We start from the raw sequence: 25,490 nt of genomic DNA, 5'->3' as shown, positions 1-25,490 counted from the left end.
GATTATTTGGGTGGATGAGAGGGTGTTGTCGGTTAATGTTAGTTATTATTAATGTGGACATGTCTCAAACAACCAAACTCCTTTAACACTACCAGCACTCACCAATTCATATGTATATATATGTATATTTGTATATAGAACCCACCCCAATACAAAATCCCTTTTAACTTTCTTGCTGTCTATACGTTAGTTACTGTGTTTATGTCTTGCCACTCTCTTGCTTCCCGCTTTCTTCTCCATAATGAACAAAACCAAAGTTCAAACTCTTAGCCTCAGTTTATAACTAAAGCAGACCCTTAATTACAAGCCATACTGATTTGTTCATCAGAGCAATCAAATCATATTTTTATCTCATCTGCTCAGTTCTTACCTGAAGGGTGGCTTAGTAATTAATGAGTTTCATTGATTAACTGCCGAGAGCAAAACATGGCTTTATTTTATGAATTCACTTTGTCATCAAATTTTTGAAATTGTCCCCACACCCCTACCCTCACCCCCTTTTCAGGCTTTATTACTTGCTGTTCATGGAGGAGTACTTGAAGGAACGAGAAGGAAAAAGTGTCCATGATTATCACCAAGTAAAGATGGGTAAAGTGACAAGGCCTATATGGGTTCGGGGACCAGTGATAATAGGTGCTGGTCCATCTGGGCTAGCTGCTGCAGCATGTCTTAAGCAGAAAGGCATTCAAAGCCTAATCCTTGAAAGGGATAAATGCTTAGCTTCAATGTGGCAGCTCAAGACTTATGACCGTTTACGCCTTCATCTTCCAAAGCAATTCTGCCAGCTCCCTCTAATGCCTTTTCCCAAAAACTTCCCTTCCTATCCAACCAAACAACAATTTTTGGCATACTTGAAGGCTTATGCTGATCATTTTGATATAAAACCAGCTTTCAGGAAGACAGTGGTAAGTGCTGATTTTGATCATGGATGTGGGTATTGGAGGGTCAGGACTCAAGGTCTTAAAAAGGAGGAGACAGAATATGTTTGTCAATGGTTGATAGTAGCTACTGGAGAGAATGCTGAGAAGGTAGTGCCTCAAATAGAAGGAATGGATGAGTTTGAAGGGCCTATCTTACACACTAGCTCATATAAGAGCGGTAGTATGTTTTGTGGCAAGAATGTTTTGGTGGTTGGATGTGGAAATTCAGGCATGGAGGTTTGTTTGGATCTCTGCAACCATAATGCTCGCCCATCCCTCGTGGTTAGAGATACGGTGAGTGTCTACTTAAAATCTCATTATCTAAATCATACACAAGATCTACTTTAAAATAATAGAATCATTTTGTTTATACACATAAAAAATATATTTGGTGTTGCTCTTACTTTCAGTTGACTAAATCTGTTAAATCCAGTTAAATCTTCAGTCTAAAGGGTGCTTCGTGAGCCAATCTGATACCCCAATTGATGTAAGACACACGCTTCTGGCATAGTTTGAAACTGCAAAGTGAACACAGTCTGCTAATATATTATACTATAGTTTTTATAACAAAAACTCTCAAAGAAAAATAAAGAACTCTTAGCAAAGAGCTTTTGTCATTGTTCTCATGCTTTATTGGAATCCGTTTGCATGCGCATCCAATGTCAGCAACCCCAAATCTTAGATATTATGTTCTTTTCTCTGCACAGAACCATTATCAGTATTTACGGAAAATCTCTAGGAGCATGAAAAGATGATGGTTCTTTAGCACTACTCTCATGTCTAAAATTTCCTGAAAAAGGTTCTTTAGCACCTATTTAAATCTTTTTTTAATTAAATTTTAAATGTGATATTTTCTTTTCATTGCAGGTGCATATCTTGCCTCAGCATATGTTTGGGAAATCAACTTTTGGTTTATCTATGAGCTTACTAAGGTGGTTCCCTATACGTCTCGTGGATAAATTTTTACTTGTGATGTCACATCTCATGCTTGGGGACACAGCTCGATTTGGACTTGATCGTCCCAAATTTGGCCCTCTAGAGCTCAAGAACTTGTACGGCAAGACACCAGTTTTGGATGTTGGGACAGTTGCTCACATTAAAAGTGGAAAAATTAAGGTTAGGTTCTCCCCATACCCCAATCAAATCCAATAGGATTTTCATCATATTCTGTTTTATTTGTCATAATCAACCAACTTTTCCTTTTGCTTTAAGGTAAAGATTTAAAAGAAAAAAAAAATACATTTTTTCTGCTTCATTGTTTCCAGCATGATCTTGTCTAATATATATAGGTTTGCCGGGGAATTAAACTACTAACAAAGCATTCGGTGGAGTTCGTTGATGGAAATATAGAGAATTTTGATGCCATCATATTTGCAACTGGTTACAAAAGCAATGTACCCTCTTGGTTAAAGGTGCTTCCTTTAATACTGCTGCTAAATATGAATGAAATATAATTAACATATATTAATTGGGCTTGAAACTAATTGCAATCAGGGCACCGACATGTTTTGTGAGAAAGATGGGTTGCCACGGAAACCATTCCCAAATGGATGGAAAGGTGAAAACGGACTATATGCAGTGGGTTTCACTAAACGAGGCCTGCTTGGTGCATCTATTGATGCAAAGAGGATTGCAGAAGATATTCAACATAGCTCGAAAGCTACTCAGACCACGCATGTGTAGGAGTTCACCTTGTCCATTAGCATCATGTCAGAAACATACAAATGCTTAGACCCAAGACTTTGTATCAAAAAGGAAATTGAGGGGAAAAAAGAGAAGAAAAAAAGAAAGCATATACCAATAATATGTGTGATTCCTATATAAATATCCATTCACAAAACTACGGAGTTGGGTTACTTAGGTGGAGGAGTTGATTTGCATTTTACTTTAGTTTGATGGGTTTAAATTAATTAGGTGCTAGTCATATTATAGATTTGTCATTTGCATTACTTGTACAATGTACGTTGCCATATCTACCTAGCTAGTTAGTTGAATTCTTTGAGGAGATAGGGGCTGCTAGCTTGCAATGGTTTTCAATATTGATTAATTCTCCTTGGCTGTGATAATTGATGGTTGTAAACATACTTTATTACGTACGAGAGATGTCGATCATTTTGACCTGATTCTATAAATTATTGATCATAGATAATTTCATGCTTTATATTTTTTTTGGAGTTACCCAACCCTAATTACCTCTTTGAGGCGAGTTGGCTCCCTCCGGTATCCCCTTTGAGCCGGCTATGGGACTAATCCGGAGTGCGGGGGTCAGTAATGGCTAAAGGTTCAGCCCTCTCCCCAAAAATGCATTCAGCGGGAATCGAACACATGTCCAACCTCACTAACTCAGCGCCAAGGAACCAACTATTCAAAATAGAGAAAAATCCCACAGTATTAGATTAGGAAAAGGTCCCAATTCCTTCGAAGATGAAAGTGACCCTCTGGGTTATCTATAAAACTTAGGCATGCTAATCGATCTTGTCAGTATTTTACATGTAAATGAAAATAATCGTTATCTTCATTGCCTCATTGCCATGTCTTTTCCATTAGCTAGGGAGTGAGGAACTCGGACCACTTTTGCTATTGAAAACCCACAAAATATCAACCACAATTTGATTCAATTTTTGCCAGCGCCAAATCTTGGATGGGTTGGATAGATTGATCTAATAAATGATTGACAAGTCAGTGTTGAAAATTGAAGTCCAGTGCACATGTGTGCTGCATTCTTAAACGTTGAATTCAAAGATAAACGCAAATTTAATTCAAAGCACGTGCAATTCAAAGATGGTGTGATCATTACTGTCAAAAATTAATGTAAAAACGTAAAATTAAAATACAAGTAAAGACTTTCCTCGATGGTAAACACGTACAAACGGTAGAAACGAAGTTTTTATTATTCGAATATATTCGAATGACGTTTTTATTAATTTATTTACACAACTAAATATGATCACAAATACAAAATAAAATCAATTATATAATTGTTAAATTTTAAATATAATATTCTATTACATTTTATAAGAGTAAAAATAGATTAAATTAGATTTGATTTTGTAGACTTCATTGGTATTCCTAAAACAGGGGTTGCTGAGTATTTTTTCTTCATTTGCGTTTTGCTCTCCTTCATGTCGTTTTATGTTTGTTGATTAAACGCTGCAATTTTGCTTCTTCATATATACAAAACTGATATCCTTTATTTGACACAATTCGCATTCTACCTGATTGATATATCTCTCTCTTTGTCTTTCTCTCTCGTTCAAAAGGCACTCTGAAACCCTATCATAGGGTTTGCTGATTTCATCAAGAAATCAGCCCTTCGGTTTGGTTAATCTTGTGATTACCTGTGTGCTTCTTCTTCTCCTTGTGTGCACCTCTGTTTTCTCGTTCTCTTTTGCAGGATTGATTGAAGATCAAGATCAGGAGCGGCTGGGTTGTTCGCTCGGGACTTGGTGACTTTAATCCAAGATCGTAGAAGCTCACTAGTTCAGCTGGTGCATGTAATATCTGATACTTTGTGTGATATTGCATGCTACTGTGTGTTTTCTTTTCGTTCTTGTAATCTGATGCATGTCTAGATCTCTTAGGTGCTGTTCTTTAGAGTGTTGCTTTTGATTCTGAGTTGTAGATGTTTTATGTCTTTGCACATTGTATTGGGGTTCTGATTTAATGCAAGCTGATAAAGAGGATTTTAGCCATTTGTCCTTGATGTAGGAAACTTGCTAATAACAAGTTTCTGAACAAGTAAAAATATTGTGTCTCCTGTAAATTTTCTTCTGTTATCTTGTATCTCCACGATTAAATTTACAACAGATTTGCATATAAAAAAATTCAGTCGAAAATTTATTTGATATTTTATTATAATTTTTCGAAACAAAATTATTCAAATACTAAATATTTACATATTAAATAAAAAATTATGGTTACAGATATAAAATTAAAAAAAAAAAAGCGTGGATCATGGATATAATAATACCTGATATATATGCATTATCGAGGACTTTAAATAAATAAAAAAAGTGCCTGCATATCAAAGTTTTACCCCGCAACAAATAAGAATGAGTCCCTAATACTGAACTAAAAAAAGAAATAAATCTCAAATGATTTGGATTTTATTGAAAATGACAAATATACTTATTAAGGGAGGGGGTTAATTAGTTATTGTTTTAATATACATTAATATACATTGTTGGGGTGTTTTATTCCGACCGAATTGAGTTGGTGAACGGTGAACCCATAAGAATGGTTCTGTATGAAGACAACACGCTCCAGTGACCAGTGACCACCCTTCCCAATCCCAAGTACCAATCCTGCAGATAGACACTATCAGCATCAACGGTTTTCTTTTTTCGATGGTACAATCCAAGAGAGGACCAGCACAAGTGTGCCCTACAACTACTAATTATATATTGCCTTACCCATGACATTTCTTAATCACATCCTTAATAACGTGCTCTTAATTCCTCTTGTGCCCATCTTCTTTAGACCATTATGCTATCATTATCAAAATCATGATTCATCACTTCATCAACAAAAAGGAATAAATATAATAAGCATTTAAGGAAAAAGTTCAATGTTATACTTTTCGAAATTGAGAATGTTTCACCTCCTACCGCTAATGTTTCTTTTTTCAGCTAATATAGATTCCCACTAACAAATTTATATTATTATAGTTCCAGTTGCTTTTTATAGTTCCAATTGCTTTTTTCTCCCCCAAAAACATACGTAGTTTTTATTTCTCCTATCGCGTGAAACCAGCAAGGAAATAACATTCAAGGGATAAACCTAAAACAACTAATATAATGGGGATAAAAAAAACATTTTAGCTGCATCCAACTGTTTCTTTTATTCCATTCTGTCATGCTTTAATTATAGCTAGGAATCATTGACGTTTTAATGGAGCTATGGTGATATTTATTTTATTGACATTTCATAACCATCAAGTCTCAAATTATTCATCTAAACCCATAATTGTCGCAACTTATAAGATGAGTTTAGTGTTTGTTTTGTTATGGAGATAATGACATAATTTGTCGTTTGGGGAAAAGGAGGAGAAGGGGGGGGGGGGGGGGGGGGGGCGTATGGATTCTCTTACAGATACAAAGCAAATTCATATTACAAGATACAATTAAAAATTTTAAAATGTAGAGAATTTTTTTTGCGAATTCGGTTCGATTATATATAGGTGATAAAGTTTTTCCTACCAAATTTTAACTGCATTTTCAAGGATTTGAACTCGAGACCATCAATTTTTAGATTGATGTGTACGCACTTGAAATGTACCTGGTTAATTTAGATTAAAGAAGATTAGGAACCTATTTGATTGTATTCTGTTTTTCGTTTTCTTAAAAAAAATTTATAGAATAGTTAGTGAATTAGATGTTTTCTGTGTGTGTTTTTTGTTTTGTTTAAAAAGTTAAAAGTCAAAACACAAAATAAAAACAACTGAGATTCATGTGTTCTCTAAATTTGATTCTAAAAACTAAAAAACAATTATAATTTTTAAAACCTATTTGTAAAACAAATCTTATCAAACATATTTTTTTTTTTTTTTTGAAAATCAAAAACTATTTTTGAAAACAAAATTCAAACGGACCTATATTTTTTTCCCCATTTATTTGGATGAGTCTAATCCACGTAAAATGTGAGTATTTTTCTGACTGGCCCCGAGATCAATCCAAAGAACTTTCTTCGCTGCAGTCCGCTCTTTTAGCATAACTTCCTTACCAGGTGTGTCGCCCCTTGGAGTTGAGTAGATTATCATTTTTTTACTGAAAGATTAGGTTGACAAAATTAATTTGATAACAAGTTATTTCAACTTGCTATCAATAATAAAAAAAAGTAACTTATTTGTTTGCTCTTTTAGCTGGCAGACCGATTACGAGTCTATTTGGATCCTCTCTCTTTTTAAGTTAGAAGTTACTTTTAAGCTAAAGTTAAAAGCTGTTTGATTATTACATAAAAATTGTAGTTTAAAAGTTACTTAAAAGCACAAATTTCAAGAAAAGTCTCTCTCTCTATATCTTCGTTTTAAAAAAAGGATAGGATATTGTTATTATCAAATAATATGACTACCAATGTTACTACCGTATCTTAACCATTGATTTTCGTCAATCAACAGTTATCATTTAATGCAATTTAATAATTACTTAATGAGTTTAATTTATAAAAATAATAACCGGTTGATTGACGGAAATTAACGGTTAAGATATGATAGAAACATTGGTAGTAACATTATTTGGTAGTAACAATATCTTATTCCTAAAAAAATACACAATTCAAGAAAAGCTAATAAGAGCTTAAAAAAAAAGCTTCTCTTAGAAGCTTTTGGCTTTTTTCCATTATAAAAAAGAATTTTTCATCATAAGAGCTTTTCTCAAAACCTATTTGACCTAAATTCTGCTTATAAGGAGAAGATAAGCTAAAAATAAGATGATCCAAACATTCACTAAATCACGTTTTAGTAGGGGTGTAAATGAGTTGGGTCGAGTCAAGCTTTATCTTAAACAAGCAAAGATTATGAAAAATATTTTGAGCTTGGTTTGGATCATTAACCTGATACGAGATAAATTTTAGGCTTGGCTTGACTCGTTTATAATTATAAACTATATTTTTTTCAAACTCATATATGTCCAGAGGTTGAGACTATAAATGTATCAAATTCTGTATTCCTTCGTTAGAGAAAAATAATAATAGAACACATTAAGTTCCCATATAATTACATCTTTCATGCTATCTAGCGGGAACAAAATATATAATTTATTATAATAATATATCAAGTCAGTTCACGGGCTTTCAAATCAAGCCTCATTAAATTAGGCTTGAGCTTGTTTGCTAAATAAGTTTTTTTTTTAAAGTTTGAGTCCATTTTATTTATTAAACAAGTTAGGCCAAGTCGAGCTTAAAGCAAACCAAGTCTTGAGTCGCTTGGCCCATTTACACTCCTATGTTTTAGGCCTAAATAAACTCATGCATAAGTTCTTTTTTCTCACTATGTTATTGTTTATAAAGATGTGATTGTTGAGGTAGTTTTTCTTTTGTGGAATTACAATTAATTCAAAAAGTGAGACGGTTAGTTTTTTCTACAAAACATTTCAACAATAGTAGTTAAACTTATTTTATAAATACCTAAGGAAATCTAATTTTAAGCTGCTTTGTAATAATTTAATCAAAGGGCACTTAATTGGTCATTCACTTAAAATTTGTCAAATTATGATAAGATAAAATGAAAAGGGCTGTCACATGACAATTATTTTATGGGATTTATTATTCTTATGTTACATAAGATAAAATGTATCTCCTACACACACAAATTAAAGATGAGTCTCACTTTTTTTCTCTCTCTCCTCCTAAAAGTGGATCCCACATCCACAAATAAATCTGAAGGAGATCATATTTATCCCCATGAGAAAACTATTGTCCTTATTTTATAGTAATTTTTTATTCAAATTCTTCTAGAACAAATTTATTTTAGGGTTGATCTTTGTTATTCAGTCATCTATTATTGGCATTAAAATTCATTTTGGTTTTCTGTAAGATTAAGACCTTTATAGAACATATATATCTAATATTTACGGCAGCCTGATTGCATATGCTGGAATAAAGTGACAGCCAACTTGAAAATAATGCCTCGAAATTTCTTATAAACAAAGAAAGCGATATCTGATATCTCTATTAACTATTGTGAAATAGAATTAACGAAATATACAGCTAAGAAGATTATATTTCTAGTAGCATAATTTATTCCAAGAACTATATATCATAGTGGTCGGATAATGATAATGTGGTGATTGTGATTAAGGAAGGACGGTGGAATGAGACAACCATTATACTCGACTCGCGAATGATTACATATGTATGTTAAATACTTTTCACAATCCTTATACTAAGGTAAATCTCAATGTCAATTTTGCGAGAATTTAAAATTTACCCACGTATCAAACTCCTACTTATATAGGCTTTGTTGGAGAGTTTAGAGGGGAGATGAGGAAAAGGAATCCAAGAGGAAGAGAAGAAAAATGATGAAGAGTATTTTATTTTTTTATTCGGGAGTTAAAAAAATGATAAGAAAGAAAAATGGAGGATTAATGAGATTTACTATTTTACCCTTTTCTAAAAATTATTATAATTATTATACTTTACAAATAAAATAAAATTTAAAATTTCAAAAAAAATTATTTATGTATTTTTATATTTAAAAAATATTTTCCCTATAAAAAATTATTTTCTTTCTCTAAATATTATTTTCTCTATCTAAAATGGTCTTTTAACTTTTATATATGTGATTTATATATTTTTTGAGACCTAATAATTCATATATATATATATATATATATTTAGTACATAATGATTTAAGTATATGAAACTACAAACTAAAAGGTAAAATGTAAAATCATCCATGATTCCATGCATAATTTTACCTCGTGAGACTCAGTCTTGTTCTGAAGTGGAAACGAAATAAAGTTAAACGAAAGAGGGAACAGCATAGCTAATATGTGCTTGAATCAAAGGGCCTAACCACATTTTAATTGTATTGATAATAAAAAGTGAACACCCTAACTCACTCATACTACTTTAAAAAAATAAATATCAAAGTGTATAGTCCTCAAGTTCTTGTATTCGGTTATTACCACACATAAGCAAAATTCTTGATCAACACCAATTAAATGACCAGTATCATATCGACAATAGTTGGATCACATCAACAAATTTGCAAGTGCATCGATGATACGAATAGTTGTTAGTTGGAAATGGTATAGTTGTTAAGAATAGACCTAACAGTTAGAGAAAATTAATGAAAGAGAAAGTAACATTTTGTATTATTTTTTGCATAAGCCTTCTGTATAACACATTCCTCTTTTATACAACACTAACCAATACCCAAAAGTCACATGACTACATCCTACTAACAACTATTAACAAACTGACTCAACAACCATAACCAATTTACAACTAACTCAATAGAACCCTTTTAACAACTATACCATTTCCAACTAACAACTATTCGTATCAATCGATTTATCAAAATGAACAATACCATTTGATTTGCAGAGTCGAATCTCAAATTGTGGCATTTGATTACGTCGGAGAACGCAAAACGAAATTTTGAAGTGCATACATATAAGTACGAGAGAGAAGGTGTTTTGATTTTAATGACAAGGATAAATAAGTAAATTCGAATATTTTACCTCTTAAAATTCTCAAAATAGAGAAACTTAAATATTAAGAACAAGAAGAGTTTGGAACAATTTTGTCTAATTCCTTCCTCTCATTTTTTTAAACTCATAAATAAGAGAATGGATTAATAAAATCATCCTTTTTTTTCTCCCTAAAATTAACTCTTAAACAAGTCCGTACTTTCCTAGAAACAAGCATAAACAAAATGTGGAGATTTGGGTGTATTTGCTTATAATAATAATAATTTTTTAATAATAAAGTTTAGGATGATGAAATGCTCTCTTCATTATAAGATTACGGTAAACCGCCAATCTCATGGAATGTTTGGAAACTTCTAGGAACTATATATCTAAATGTAACGAGTTTAATTTTTAATTTTTTTTTTTGGAAACTGATCTTAATTATCTCTTTGAGGCGAATCAGAACCCCCGGTATCTTCACGGGTTGACTCTTTGAGCCGCCTATGGGACTAATCCAGAGTTCGGGTGCGAGTCCAATGATTACGGTACTTATGCCCCTCCCCAGATGGTGTTGGTCGGATTCGAACCGAAGTCCTCTCCCACCACTCAGTCTCCATGCTACCAAGTGAGCCACCCCACTTAGTTAATTTTTTAAATCTAAGATGTTCAGTAACCACTTAAAATTTGAAAATACAAGTTTTTTATAAAAACTTTTTGAGATAAAACTGCTTCCAAAGAATATTTTAAGGTTGAATTTGTTCTGGTGAATCCCGAGACTCTTCGTTGTTCCATTCCTAAAATAGAATGAAAGAAACTTACTCACTGGTATGCAAATCCTAGTCTAGTTAAGATTATTTGCTATCTTATTATTCTTAGATTTATCGTTAAAAGAATTAGCATTAGTTAGTATTATTGTTGGGGAAAATTTTCCATGGGTTATGTACTTAATTACAAAACAAACAAAGGATCATATTTCTCCTCAAGAGAATGATTAATAAAGTTTCTAGCTAGTTAGCTGCTACGTTAGCCCCAACTGTGAAGTAAGACCTTGAAGGACTTGCCCAGTTGCCCTAGGTAGCTAGAACTGTACATCTGAAATACTATGGTCCAGATGGCACGTGAATTAAGATTTCCGGTGTACGCGTGGTGCAGGATGATATATATATATATTGAGATATATAGTCCCACATTGGTTGTATGTGCAACTAATGTGGAGTTTATAAGGTCTTGGGCACTCCCACCCTTTGAGCTAGCTTTTGGGGTGGTGACCTCAAGATTCTTAACATGGTATCAGAGCCTCGCCGCCCCCTCCCCCCAACTTTCTCCTGCGGCGTTTCTTAGCACAGGTAGGTTGGGCCTGTTGCATTGTTCACTCTTCAAGCCCAATGGGCTCTCGTGTGAGGGGGCGTGTTGAGATATATAGTCCCACATTGGTTATATGTGCAATTAATGTGGAGTTTATAAGGTCTTGAGCACTCCCACCCTTTGAGCTAGCTTTTGGGGTGGTGACCTCAAAGTTCTTAACAATATATACTTATTAATTTAAAATATAACCAAATAATAGTAACTCGTTGACGTGAAAAAATTGAACATGTTGCAGTGGGAGCATTTGATCTTCACTAATATAATCTTTAGAAAGAATTTAAATCTTTACTCTCAAGATCATCTCAAATTGAATTAGTTACAAAGCGATAAACTTATTAGAATATCTAAAAAAAATTCAATCAATCAATCTAGACTATGTAATTCGTATATGTATATTTACTGTCTTTAATATTCGTGGTCCAAAAACGATTTATTGTAATAACCGTATGATTGGGTGTTCTATATCTTTCTGCAGGACCGTTTGCCATAAGTTTAGATGAAGGAATGCATCACCACTGACACTACTGAGGGTGACTTTGGCTAATTGCAGTCACTGTTACTTCTTTGCCAGAGTACGTAGTTGGACTGTTTCGTCAAGGAAGACAAACGTTTAAAGCTTAAGGTCAGCCTTTTTTGCCGACAGAATATCAAGTGAAAATATCAGGGATCTTGCTTTATATCTTATTAAATTAGAAATGAGTTTTTTAGTTTTGTTTAATGTCCGCATATTGCCTTGTCCAAGTTCTATTTTTCTTAATTTTCTCTTTTTGTTTTTTTAACAAAAATAGAAAACTCGAGAATAATCAAAACTAAATTACAAGAATAATGAAAGAATAAGAAGTTGTCTTTCTGCGTAAAAACTTATGTTTTTCTTTAATAACAAATATTTCATTAAGATTTGTCATTAATCACCTCTCTCAAAACTTAAGCTGGCAGCCTAACTTGATTTTATGTTGTTTCACGTAAGAATCCTTTAGATTTTGAAGCCTGGAGATAGTGCGTTCATTTTTATTCCAAAAATTAAACAGTCTAGTCGTTAACAATTTTTTTTTTAATTTTTAGATCATTGTAAAGAATCAATCCGAGACTATATTAATGATTTTATATATCTTTAATACGCCCCATCACACTAGAATTCATTGAATTTGAAAGGTGGATGATGCATCATCATCATCAGTCTACCGGTGTTAAGAAATTTCAAGAAATTTAATTAATTATTAATTACATGGAGGGCAGTGAGGATTGAACCCTAGACCCAAGGCTATGATATTATGTAAAAAATAATTTCAATCCAAAGACCAAACGTTGAAGCTATTGGGTGATACTATATTAATACTTTTATATATCTCAAACAATCTTTATCAATTTTCTTGTATACAAAAAAAAAAAAATCTTTATCAATTTTCTTAGTATTTACTCACACAAAATAAAAACTTACCAACTAACAGTTTGGACAAAAAATGGACTCGGCACTACACAAAAATGGTAATACCAAGGGTCCATATACAAAGAAAACACCATCTCAAATTTAGTGTGAGGAAGTGGGAGTGAAATGAAAGCATGGATTTTGTTCTGGATGACCCAATTAGTTAGCCCATTAAGGCAGGCCTAAGCTCTCACTTCTCTCGTCCACGTTAGTCTTGCTGACCTAGGATTATCATCCCTCTCTCTTTTCTGTCCCCATATGACAGTCATTCAGCCTAAGACATCAAAATGTCCTACGTTGGGATGCTACCTCCATTGGATAACTCTTCCATACCCTCTAAATAGGTGTTTCATCTCCATAATTACAGTAACAGTAACTGCCACCAGCAATGCTATTGTAGCAGCAACGCCATGCGCCCATAGCATACCCCAAAGAAAGTTGACCTGGCTCGCCTTCCATGCAAGCAAAGCATCATCTCCCCAATAAATAACCCTTTCATCACCAAACAGAGGATCCAATCTTTATTTGTCGTTACCCCGGCAATTTCTTCAGCTTTTACTGCAACTCAACACCACCCGCCCGCTGCCCCACTTACATTAACAAAATCATATGTGCGATGTCATTAGCTAGGTCTCTATTTTTGCTGGCAACGATACTTACCCCTTCTTAGGCTACATATTGGACTTAGAGCTTTTAATGGTACAGATTTAAATAGGGAAAAAATTAATTTTTTTTTGAAAAAAAATGTACTAAATGAGTACATCCGATATATGGAAGAAAATACCGAATGAGGGATGAGTGTCGACAGCTGAGTACAAATTGAAGTCTGACACGTAGTGAGAATGAGAAGCTTTGGGACGTAAGGTAACTTTCATGGATGTGACAAGTAATGATTGCTTTAATTGGGATAGAGGTATGGCGGCTTAAGTAACTATAGATACGAGCATTGTTAATTCTTGTAGCTATAACTAGACCCTAAAACAGGGTTGTTCCAAATCTTGGAAATTATATTGTTTAGCTTTGGTAGCCAAAATTATGAGAGCAAAATTATGTTGAAAATGAAGGGTGCGGTCCTGGAGGAAGAGATCTTTGCAGAATATAAGCACACAGAAAATTACAAAGGGCACAATGGAAAAAGGTTGGCTCGGAAATTGGAAACGGATCTTTGTCTGTGTACATGCTCAACTTTGTTACGTAGATGAAAAGGGCAAGTCATGGAGGCTGGAGTGCGCGTGAGCGTGCGCATGCGCATTTCGAGTCGTCAGAAGCATTAGTAAGAGGAATGGAATCGAAATATTTTTAGTACCACCGAATTCGATACACTTATTTATTAAAAGTAAAAGTTCACCAATATTTTTGTCGTGGTTTTCTCTAGAATTATTTATGTTTTTGTAGATTTTTTTATCATATATGTTCTTGCGATTTGTAAAATGATATGTTTTTTTATCACATATGTTCATGTGGTTTTTATTTCTTACAAACCACATGGGCATATAATAAAAAAAATCATAAGGGCATAAGTGATTTTAAATCAAACCATAAGGGCATTGATGAACTTTTCCCTTTATTAAATGAGAAAATTTTTAAAAGAGTAAATACTCTTTTTGATTCTTAGCAAAATTTACTATGTCGGCTTCAACCCCTCGCAAATAAAAAGGCTATTCGTGGTCCCTAAGAAATTTAAAATTGTCCAATTTAGTTGAAATCGTGGTCCCTCACAAATTCAAAAACGATCCACATTAGTCCCTCAAAAGTAGGGGTGTGTATGGGTTAGGTCGGGTCAAGTTTTTGTGCCGACTCGACCCAACTTGATTTTTATAGGTTAGGTATTTTGATCCGACCCGATTTAATTTGATTCAAGTCAGGTCTGACTTGGTTTAATTTTTTTTGAATTAGTTCAGAACCAGGTCAGATCTGACCTGAGTTGATTTCTGAAGTGGGTTTGACTTGGTTTCTGAAGTGAGTCAAATCCGACCTGACCCGTTTTTGACTTGGTTTCAAAATATGTTTTTAATTTGATTTTTTTATAGTTATTGATTTATTTTTTAAACTCATGTAATTTAATTATTTATTTGTTTTAAAATATATAAATTTTATAATAAATTTGATATTTGTTGAATAAATAAAGGAATGTAATTTTAAGCCCCGTGCACATGTGAAGCAAAATTAGTGAAAATTAATGAAAAGTAAAGGATGCGAGAACTCTATTCCCATCTTAAGATGACAAATCACTAATTTTAACAACGATATATTATAAAATTACATAATGTCTACTGACAGAAAATTCATAAATTCAAACCCAAATTATACAATTATTATTAGCGAAAGATCAATTAGTTTAAGACAACTCTTGGCTAATATGATTGTACATATATAATTCTAGTTATCAACTACAAAGAAAATAGAAAATGTAAAGGAATTAGATTGATAAACAGCGACATATTATATAGGTAGAATGGTTGTATAGAAACTTTTTCATTAAAGTAATAATTGTAACTCCACACATAATGACTCCAATAAAAATGGGAAAAGTGTTTATCATTTTAAATGACACACTTATATCCTTTCACTCTCACAAAGAGGTGAGACCCACACATTTTTTTTTTTTGTCAACTTTCTCTTCTTCTTTATCTATCTCTTTCTCTCTCTTAAAATGACACAACTTTCCTTTAAAATGACACACATTTTTCTCAATAAAAATTGAACAAAGAAATAGTTGCTAATTTGCTGAGCTCGATGCAGCGAGCCTTCAAGATTATTATGAGACATTTATGAAAATTCTCAGTTACCTTGCACCTAAATTTTACCAGAAAAGCTATGAACATTAAAATAAAATAAAAAATGAAGGAATAGAGAGAAAGGAAATCTACTGCTTGTTATGAAATGAAGGAGGCGATGTTGAAAGGATCAGAGAGTTAAATCCATAGCCAATATCAAATACCATTATAGCAAAACATGGCATCAATAAGGTATTCAGGCATATCATACCATATGGTTTTAAATTAATCAAGAAGCTCGCGATTGAGCACAAGAAAAGTCGAGAAGCATATGGGAGATCCTCTTTGGTGGAGTGCGAGAATGTGACAGAGAGAAGAGAGAAGAGAGAAGAGAACCATAATTGTGATTTTTTTTTTCACATAATGGGTGTGGGTCAAGTATTGGATGAATGGGTCATTATTAAAACAAGTCAGGTCTAAAATTGACCCAAGTAAAAATGGGTCAGTATTTAAACCCAGTTCAAAAAAAATAGGTATTTATGAGTCAGGTCAAGATCAGGTCAAGGGCAGGGCAAGTGAACAAGTTTTTTTCCACACCCCTACTCAAAAAGACTAAAATAGGTTCACTTTGAATTTCTTAGGGACCACGAATATTCTTTTTATTTGCTAGAGACCAAAGCAGGTATCGTCAAATTTACTGAGGACCAAAAAAAGATATTTACGATTTAAAAAAATATAATGAAGAATATAAAAAAAAAACAAGGATTAAAGTGAAATTTTTTTTACTCTAGTAAATGAGTGTCCCGAGTTCGGCACACCTATTGTATCAAAAGTTTGTTGGAATGGAAGGAAGGACGGATATACATAGCAGAAAAATGAATTCTTTATGTTAATCGAATTAAATATCTATCTTTTTTATTTATTTAATTTATGTGTTTTTTTGAAAAATAAATAAATAAATTCCAAATATTATCATTCTTTCTATAGTAACTTTTGTTATTACCTTGAGCTTACTTTAGTGTCTACAGAAAGCTAACGAAAAAATTTCTTACAAATTTTATCTAGACATTGAAGCACTATTCACGCGTTAGGAGGGTAAGAAATAACATGCAAAGTAGACAAAACTGATTAAGGCAAACTAACATCCATGAATTGTAAAAGTCAATATAGTTATTTAATTGGTGCTCAAGAAATCTTCTTATTTGTTACAACAATCTCAAGAAGTTTTATTACATTCTTATAGATGATTTATTTCCCTGTTCATGAAAAATAAAAAATAAATAAAAAACTTGGTCAAAGAAAATTTTTCCATTAAACTTGTTTCAGTATATGAGCATAACTTTCTCTTGGTGTGATTGACTTGATTCCAGTGACATTGGAAAGATAGAAGATAGGTAAAATTAATACACCAAGAAATTATGTATGAGCTAAAATTAGGAAATCTCCCTATCAATTGATTAATTAAAACGTAAGTAAGTTAGAATCCTAAATATTAATTAGAAAATCCAGTAAAGTCTGAATCCCTAATTTCTTTATCACTGTTTGTTCATTTCATAACTTGCTATTGTGAAATTCTATTTATTTTTTTTATTTGTTTTGGTTTGTTTTTCTTTTTCTTGTTTCCTTTTGGAGTTCTTTGAATCAATTTGTTGCTTAGGTAGTAGTTGAATTCGTGAATTGGTACTTGACAATCAAATACTTATAGAAATGATACTGTACTATACACTTTAATTTATTGATTTTGTGATTAATTTAGTGCACTTGTCAAATATATCAACCATAAGAGCTTCATCTTGAGCAGGGCCAAAGTAGGTTTCCATGGACCACCACTTGCAAATTGTCCGGTTCAATCATTTACACCAAAACCTCACTCCACATGTTTTGGGATTTCAAAGCAAAGATGTTGCAATTAATTTCCACGTTGGTGAAATCTCTCTATCTTTCTTCCTCACCTTTGGGAGCCTTTGTAACATCCCCATCTCGAGCCGGTTCAATTAACATACATATGATAAAACAGAAAACAGCGGAAGACTTAACTTCTGAAAATACGAGCTAACTTTTTTCTTTTTATTTTTAAATTCTCATTCGTCGTAAACGAAAATCGGGCAGAGTTTCCTCTATAAATCGGACAACTGGGGATTTTCCAATCCCACACAGAAGCATTTCCTGATAAACAGTTTATACAAATATACTCAAATGCCCATCCATGGGCGCATGCATAACTTGGCTCAGTGCCACTATATCTAACAGCATGCAATCCAACAGGTAAACATATCTGAATACTACCTCATCACATAACGTGCCTGAATACCCAAATGTACATGCATCAAAGCGACAGACGTGTACAAAACATATACAGGCCATATACAAAATAAAGGATCAATATCATGATCCATCAAATGCGAAAATACTAAAATACATCAAACACTCCAAAAAGGTAGTAGCCTACAGCCACTCAAAATCCGATCTGTCAACTGCCTCAGCCACGTGTCGTGTCCCTGCCTAGTGAGGACTCACCGGGAATCTGGGCACCTGAAAATGTGTCCCCAAAGAGGGGTGAGATTACAAATCTCAATAAGCTCCAGGTTTATAGAGAATTCTACATACCCCTGGCTCACTCCTGCATGAAAGTCAGATACAAAGTATACGAATACAACATATAACAGATATCATAACAGAACAGAGCATATATCCATATCATATCAGAGATGTGCGCCGTCATTCCCAAGGGAGGACCCCAAGCGGAAATCAACGCACGTGTTCCCGAGGGAGGACCCCAAAGCGGAACCAGACATATCAGAGGCGTACACCATCAGTCCCGAGGGAGGACCCCAAAGCGGACGTCCGGGTACTATACAATCAATGGCCAGAGATTGTTACAGAAATCATATTACAGAAGTCATATCAGAGCAAGACATATCATGTTATCAAATAACTCTATATGAATGCATCTATACAAAGCATCTAAATAACAGTCATACAGTCCAACCATAGTTCACTAACCATGGTGGAGCACTCAAGCAGGAAAAGACTCCTTAAACATAGAGCTTACCTCTTGAAGCTTTAACAATCAGCTTACTTGTGGCTCAAGTTACTTATATATCTTCAAGAGATTCTGATTCCTTTTCAGTCCCTAGGTACACCTAGAGCAAGAATCCACAAATACCAATTAATAAAATGTCATCATGCCTAGTTTTCACATAAGGCATACATTTTACCGCTTCTTTTCATTTCTTTGTATTTTTGCCAATCCTATGCCAATACACAAGTCTAGACCGTTTCACTATATAATCTTATTAATTTCATACATTGGATACTCAACACTTTAATAAAATAGGACATAATCTAATTCTCCTTATTTTTACCCTATAAGGCCGAATTCCTAAAGGAAAGGCCAAGGGTGCTCTTTCTTTTCATTCCATTTCTTTTCCTTAATTTTGCAACTTGCACCTACATGCATATTTATACATTATGTCCAATTAAATTTTTTTTTAAACAATAGACCCCTCAATGGCACATTATGGCCTAGCCTAGAGGCATGACACCCTAATATTTTTCTTATTTTTGTATTCTTACTCATTCATCAATTTTCCACTTATTTCAACACATGAAGCCTTCCAACTACATGGATTAAAATTTTATACATCATTCCCTCATAATCTTATGAAGGCCGAAATTAAAAGGAAGCCCACACCGTGGATTTTTTTCCATTTTAAACATATACAAATACTTACTTCCATTCCTATATAACACCCCTTCATAATCTATCATCAATCCAAGTGGTGAACTACTTTATTTCTCACTCAAAATATGCTCACAATATTTTTCACAACATAAATCACAAGACTAAGTCATAGGGTTAGAGTTTTGTTACCTTAAAGCAACTACCCAAAGCCTGGGAGACCTCTCTCAAGCAAAACTCCATGGAAGCTCCACTTTTTTTTCCTTGGGATGAATAGTAACTCAGATTTGGGAGGAGGGAAAACTCACCCAGCTCTCAACAATAACTCAAATTGATGGTTGGAATAGCTTCATTGGACTTTTTCCCATAACTTTCATGTAAGGCATAATTCCTTTTGATGACCAAAAGAGTGAGAATGGAAGGAAAGAAAATTTGAAAACCCTAGGTCTCCATCTCCAAGCAGCCACGGGTTTGGGAGGGTGAGAAGAGAGAGAAAATGCTTTTTGGGTAATGAGAGATGAGTGGTTTGGTTCTTTTAAGCCCATGTGGCATTATTTTAATCGGATGTTTTTCTCTCGCGTATTTCACTTAAACTAACTCGGATCTAACTCAAAGATACTAATATATTTTTATTTTTTTAAAGTCATTTACATTAACTTTTATTTTCTAAGGAGCACTATTCATAATTTGCAGTGTGGTTTCTGCACCGTTTTTGACGAAATGCACAAAAACCCACTAACTGTACTTTGTTTATTTATAAAATTTGAAACTTATAAACTTATCATTTTCTTGGGTCTATATTGACTTGCTTGGCATATATTGGACTTTCTTATTCTTATTTCATCAATTATTTATTTCTGGACTCTACCGGTTGCTCAAATAGCAGTACAAAATACCCGGTAGAAACACTATTCACGAGATTTTCACGGAAAGTGCCAGACTATACAATTTTTCATTCTGAACTCATATTTGTCGTCAGAATTGTCAAATTATGTCTCTAAAATAATTTTGCTTCTTTAAGCTCTGCCGGTTAATTCACGAGACTGTGAATTCTCCGACAGAACGCACTGTTCATAACATAGTCATGATTACAGTCAAAATACTCGGAATCACTCACTGAATCTAATTATGGCATTTAAATCCTTAAATTAAATCTCTAATTAAGATTTACCATTTAGGGTCATTATAGCCTTCAATTTGTTTTTGTCACTCACTCATAACATAAAATTATGGAGTTTGTATTTGTCATTTAACATGACACAACAAAGTTTCCTACACACATAACATTTTGTGGGGCCCACATTTTTTGGAAAAAAAAAAAAAACTACGGCAAAACGAATCTCTATAATATTACACAATCACTTTTCCTACAACATAACTCTTATAAAACCTTAAAATTATATGTAAAAAGCTATAGCTTGAGAAAACAAAACAAACTTGCTACTGCAGAGTGCAGATAAATCAATGCCTGACATGCCAAACTTAATTTAATCAACAGTAAAAACTAAGAATAATTTATTTGGAAAAAAGATGTGGTTTTCTAGCTATTTTTTATTTTCATGATGTGATCAAACCACCGAGTATAACCTATATATTATTCTATCAAGATGTGATAGATTGTGTCGAATCAATCAGCTGTAGTGAAGAATAAAGATAACATTCGAGAGTGGGGTTAAGCTATAAAGTCGACTATATATCATCTAGACATTAAATGTCCATTAGTCAACAATATTATGTCTTCCATTGTGTCTTAAATTTCTCATCATTTTATCCTGATTGCTTGGAAGTGACAATTTATCATGCCGACTCCTCCATTAACTTCTTAAAGTTTTGTCCTGTGTGTAGTATAGTAGCGATTAATTGAATTGGGCAATGAGCGTAATTTGAACTTACCTACTAGCTAGCTGGAATTATAATTCTAGAAAATTTGCCTCTTTATTCACTGCTAGCGCTTCCATTTTACCATAACAGAGCTATTTGAGAGAAACAGCAGTGAAAGAGTGATCTCTTCATTTCCCTACTGCTGCCTGAAAGGGGAGACTCCAACTCAGTGGAAGCCACGTGACTTTGACCCCATATTCTTGGAATATCAATGGATACCGGTTCACACACTCTTTTATATATATGCACAATATCATAAATCATCATTGACATGGGCATTTCACTGGAATTGATCATGTGACCTGGCTTTCCTTTCATTTGTTGATTGGTAGGTGGGTGATGAAATGGGATCCACCATGCATAGTGGAGAACCTTCGAATCTGTACTTTAGTGGTCATTGATTCTCAAAACTATTGGACGTTTCTTCCCACTCCAAGTGTGTGCATTCTTTTACTTTTAATCATGGCAATTGAATCATGTGAACATATTCCAAGCACATGCTTTGATCCCCGCTATATTTATTAACGTCATGGCCCAAGTGGAAAATGGGTTCCCGGTGTTGAAAAAAATAGAAAACCATCTCTCCATTCTAAGAGGGAGAATACTCTTTGATCAATGGGAACATAATAAAACATATATGGGCTTTAGACCATCAATGTATATTCAAGGGCCAGCTTATTTAGGCATTCACCTATCATTTAGGCCTCACGAAGCAGAAAGTAAAGCGTGTGAGGATTAATTGAAGAGGTTAAGGCTCATTTTTGTTTTCTAATTGGCGCTGACTATGTAGGCCTTGTTAACTGTTAAATGAGAAAATGTCATGGTTACTGTCACACTGAACCCATTTCAAGTTCCAAGGGGTCAGCCCATAGTGAGAACAAGCCTTATCACTCAAGAAAAGAGGCCCATAGATAATGCCATATTATTTGAAAATCTCATATTGATTAAAATTTAGTAAGAGTTCAACATTCATTCAGCAATTATTAAAGATTGTGGTATGAAAGTGTCAGATACAAATAACTAAGACGTGACAGGATTTTCATATGCAACAGAAAAACCACCCAATGGATTCTAATGTCATTGTGATGAGACACGTCACCTTACAATTAATTACAAGTGTAATACCATTCTCCAAAAAAAAAAAAATTACAAGTATAATACCTATTGCCCTCAATTAAGGAGAAAAAAAACATTTTTTTCAATGACTTCTTTAATATATTAATAAAAATAGAAGGGATAGGATATTGTGACACCCAAGTTATGTTACACCCATATGACACCCAGTCAATCTCACCGTTAGATCGCTTATGTTGATCCAACGGTTATATTTATTTCCATCTTTGTATGGTCATGATTTCCCAAATTTAAAGTGAAAGCATTAAATATGAGAAATCATAACCATACAAAGGTAGAAATAAATATAAAATATTAAATTTGAGAAATCATGACCATACAAAGATGGAAATAAATATAACCGTTGGATCAACATAAGCGATCTAACGGTGAGATTGACTGGGTGTCATATGGGTGTAACATAACTTGGGTGTCACAATATTCTATCCCAAAATAGAAACTTTATGGTCAATGACTAACATAACATATTTATTGTATTTAATAATCACATAATCACTTGGAATGACTTTTTTAAATGACTTCTTCAAATTGAATGACTATACTCAATTTTTTCTTAACTTTAGGGCTTGTTTGGTGTATTGGATAAGACCTGATAGTATAAGACCTGATAATATAAGACCTGATTGTATAAGACCTGATTAAATTTTAATACTATCCAGTGTTTGGTATGGTATTGTATAAGATAATATCCTCCAATATTTTTAAAATTAATATATTAAAAAAATTTATTTTAATATATTAATATTGAAATGATATATTAGTTCTTGAGAATTGTATTTGTAAACAATATTAATACATCAATCCCTAGATTACCAAAAAAAAAAATACATCAACCCCTTATTATGCTTAATTTCACCCCCTTAAGCCTAATTAAGTTATACATCATTCATTTTGACGTATTAAGGGGTTTTGCTGTATAAACTTATACTATACAATGGTGACATCAAACAACTGAAAATGTCATAACGTATATTATAAGTTTATACTATCAAACCTTAATATCATAAAATCGTATTGTACAGGGATAAATAGCTACTTGTCGGTGCTACATAAGCAATAGTGGATGAATTTGCTGCTGATCTGTTTAGATTTAAAGAGCATCCATGCATATAATCAGGATTCAGGAAAAGAAAGCAAAAGAATAGGCCTATAAGCCTTTCCTCGAAGGACTCAAGTACCTTTCCATTCCGCAGATTGAGCTAATAAAGGTCTTCAATATTTCCCCTTTATATCCCGAGGCACCACCATACATAAAAAGATATTGAAAAATATATCTACTTTTTCAAAAACATAGCAATTGCTAAAATGCATTCTGAACTTTGATATATATCTAAGTGCATGTCTAATTGATCCATTGATCAACGAAACAAATGAAACAAAATAAATTTGGATTTTAGACACACCGAACAGCTATTACCATCCATGGACTTGGACAGAAGGTTAAATAGCAATGAGAATCATCTAATGAAACGTTAAATACTAAGATCAAGTTCAGAAAAAAGACAAAAGGCAAGCCTAAGATCCCATTGATCTCAGCTTCAGCTTAGAGTTAATACTATGAGTACGAGGTGTAGCAGGCCTCGCAGGACATCCAAAGAACTCTGAGTACATTTCCATGAAGAATTTTTCCATAATTTCAAGATATGCAGGGCAAGTGAGTCGAGAATAGTAATGTAGAACCTCTTCAATGTCCAGTATATAATCCACATTGCTCATGTCCAACATTTCCAATTCTCTCAGCTTTTTTTCCACCATGCAATTTCTATTTTCCCTCATACACATAGAAGTTAATGATGAATCTTGCTGTTTTCCCCTTTGATGAGTTAAGGTGCTCTTGTTCTTTTGGTTGTCATATTCCTCTCTTTTCTCCATCTGATTGTTCTTCTGCGCAGGGATTGCATTGTTCAAGCCAACGAAGCTTTCATTATGCACCTCCTTTTCTTGCTTTGCTGGAGATGATAACACTGCTTTCTTCTTGCTTTTTCTCCTAGCCTTCTCTTTTTCTGAATCCCATTGCTCGGTGAAGTCACTGTAGAACTTCTCCAAGTCCTGATAACTTGGGTTATCATTGTCCATATCCATGACACTAGCCGCAGCCACAGAATAAGAGGTGTGATTGTGGGGAGGTCTTTTGGGAAGCTTTTGGTAACCAGGAGAGAAGAAAGACTTGAAGTTCTGTAGAGTCTTTTGGAAAAACTTCTTGGTGTTGGAAATGGAGCTTCCTAGCAGCATTGGTGATGACAATTATAGTATTGATTCCTGTATGAATGAGATTTTCTGTTGTGTACTGTGGTGCCTAGAAGGGACACAGAACAATATGTGCCAATGTAAATGTGTCTATTTTGAGGTTGTAGTTGTATATGATCTCAGTGATTATTTCTTTATACATATGATAGAAGCAGATGAGCCATGAAAGATGCTTTAACTTTTCCTTTTTGAATGATCAACGGAATTACCTTTTCTGTCATCGGCTTCCCTTGCTTTATTGTTCTCTTTTGTCTTCACACGCTCCTTTGTTGCCCCTGTTTTCTTTCTGCTTCTTAACGGGACCCCACAACTTCCAAACTCGGCTTCTCACTCATATTTACTCTGTGCGTTCCTTTATAAATAAATTTTATAAAGTTTCATTGCTTTCACTTTTGATGGTGGAGTTGGTGTGTAGCCTCTTTGGGGGAATGAAAGGAGCGGGTGGTTGTTGAATTTTGTCGTTCTAGAAAAGCTCTGTTCTAATATTTTTATGGCAGTTTTTCTCCTAATCACTGATCATATTAATGATTGATTGGTTAAATAGACCATGCTACGGGTTTAATTAACTAGCCTATCTCTTAAGAAGTTGAATGTGATACAAGTTTGAATACAAGATAAAGGCAACCCATTAGGTTAGCTTAGTGGTGAGGGGCTTAGGTAGTTGTGTATTCAATTTCTCAATGTATTTAAAAAAAAAATACAAGATAAAAGCTGTTAGGGTTATAGTAACAGAGGAGAGATATTTTCACTACCAAAATTTTCTACTACTAACTTACTACTTATCTAATCACCATTAGATTAACATTTTTTCTCTCTTCAAAAACTTTTTAACATTCTCTCTCTTTGATCCAATGGTGATGTGATAGGTAGTAAGTTAGTAGTAAGAATTTTTTATAGTTAGAATATCCTCATTCATAGTAATATTGTATGTTCGGCCACATGATTAATTATTGGGGTTTAATAGCCCGATCATTATTGGCATTAACT

The 25,490-nt window shown here is 33.6% G+C and overlaps 2 protein-coding genes and 1 long non-coding RNA gene across 3 annotated transcripts; 1 reads left to right on the top strand and 2 right to left on the bottom strand.

Moving 5' to 3' along the window:
* Positions 1-521: 521 nt before the first annotated feature.
* On the top strand, positions 522-2,603 carry LOC133289838 (indole-3-pyruvate monooxygenase YUCCA2-like). Its single transcript, XM_061487841.1, has 4 exons — positions 522-1,214; positions 1,788-2,036; positions 2,210-2,332; positions 2,415-2,603. Exons 1-4 carry the CDS (start codon positions 525-527, stop codon positions 2,601-2,603), a joined length of 1,251 nt encoding a protein of 416 aa, XP_061343825.1. The 5' UTR covers positions 522-524.
* A 15,228-nt stretch (positions 2,604-17,831) lies between these two features.
* Positions 17,832-19,729, bottom strand: LOC133289885 (uncharacterized). Its single transcript, XR_009748543.1, has 3 exons — positions 19,434-19,729; positions 18,612-18,702; positions 17,832-18,091 (listed from the first exon to the last, which is right to left on the bottom strand). It is a non-coding gene; the product is annotated as an uncharacterized LOC133289885 (long non-coding RNA).
* A 4,042-nt stretch (positions 19,730-23,771) lies between these two features.
* On the bottom strand, positions 23,772-24,488 carry LOC133289837 (uncharacterized). Its single transcript, XM_061487840.1, has one exon. It carries the CDS (start codon positions 24,486-24,488, stop codon positions 23,772-23,774), a length of 717 nt encoding a protein of 238 aa, XP_061343824.1.
* Positions 24,489-25,490: the final 1,002 nt, after the last annotated feature.

Source organism: Gastrolobium bilobum, unplaced genomic scaffold (assembly GCF_033153095.1).
Source record: "Gastrolobium bilobum isolate Gb01-03AN ecotype WA unplaced genomic scaffold, APGP_CSIRO_Gbil_v1 utg4848, whole genome shotgun sequence".
In the NCBI taxonomy this organism is placed as follows: domain Eukaryota; kingdom Viridiplantae; phylum Streptophyta; class Magnoliopsida; order Fabales; family Fabaceae; genus Gastrolobium; species Gastrolobium bilobum.
The sequence above is the reverse complement of the archived record's forward strand: the minus strand, read 5'-3'. Positions and strand labels throughout refer to the sequence as shown.

What these genes read in the sequence shown, in the direction of transcription:
- LOC133289837 (XM_061487840.1), bottom strand. Translation starts at nt 24,488, where the DNA reads ATGCTGCTAGGAAGCTCCATTTCCAACACCAAGAAGTTTTTCCAAAAG.
- LOC133289838 (XM_061487841.1), top strand. Translation starts at nt 525, where the DNA reads ATGGAGGAGTACTTGAAGGAACGAGAAGGAAAAAGTGTCCATGATTAT. An exon ending in CCCTCGTGGTTAGAGATACG is followed by an intron (nt 1,215 to 1,787) that starts GTGAGTGTCTAC and finishes TTTTCATTGCAG; the next exon opens with GTGCATATCTTGCCTCAGCA. An exon ending in ATGTACCCTCTTGGTTAAAG is followed by an intron (nt 2,333 to 2,414) that starts GTGCTTCCTTTA and finishes AATTGCAATCAG; the next exon opens with GGCACCGACATGTTTTGTGA.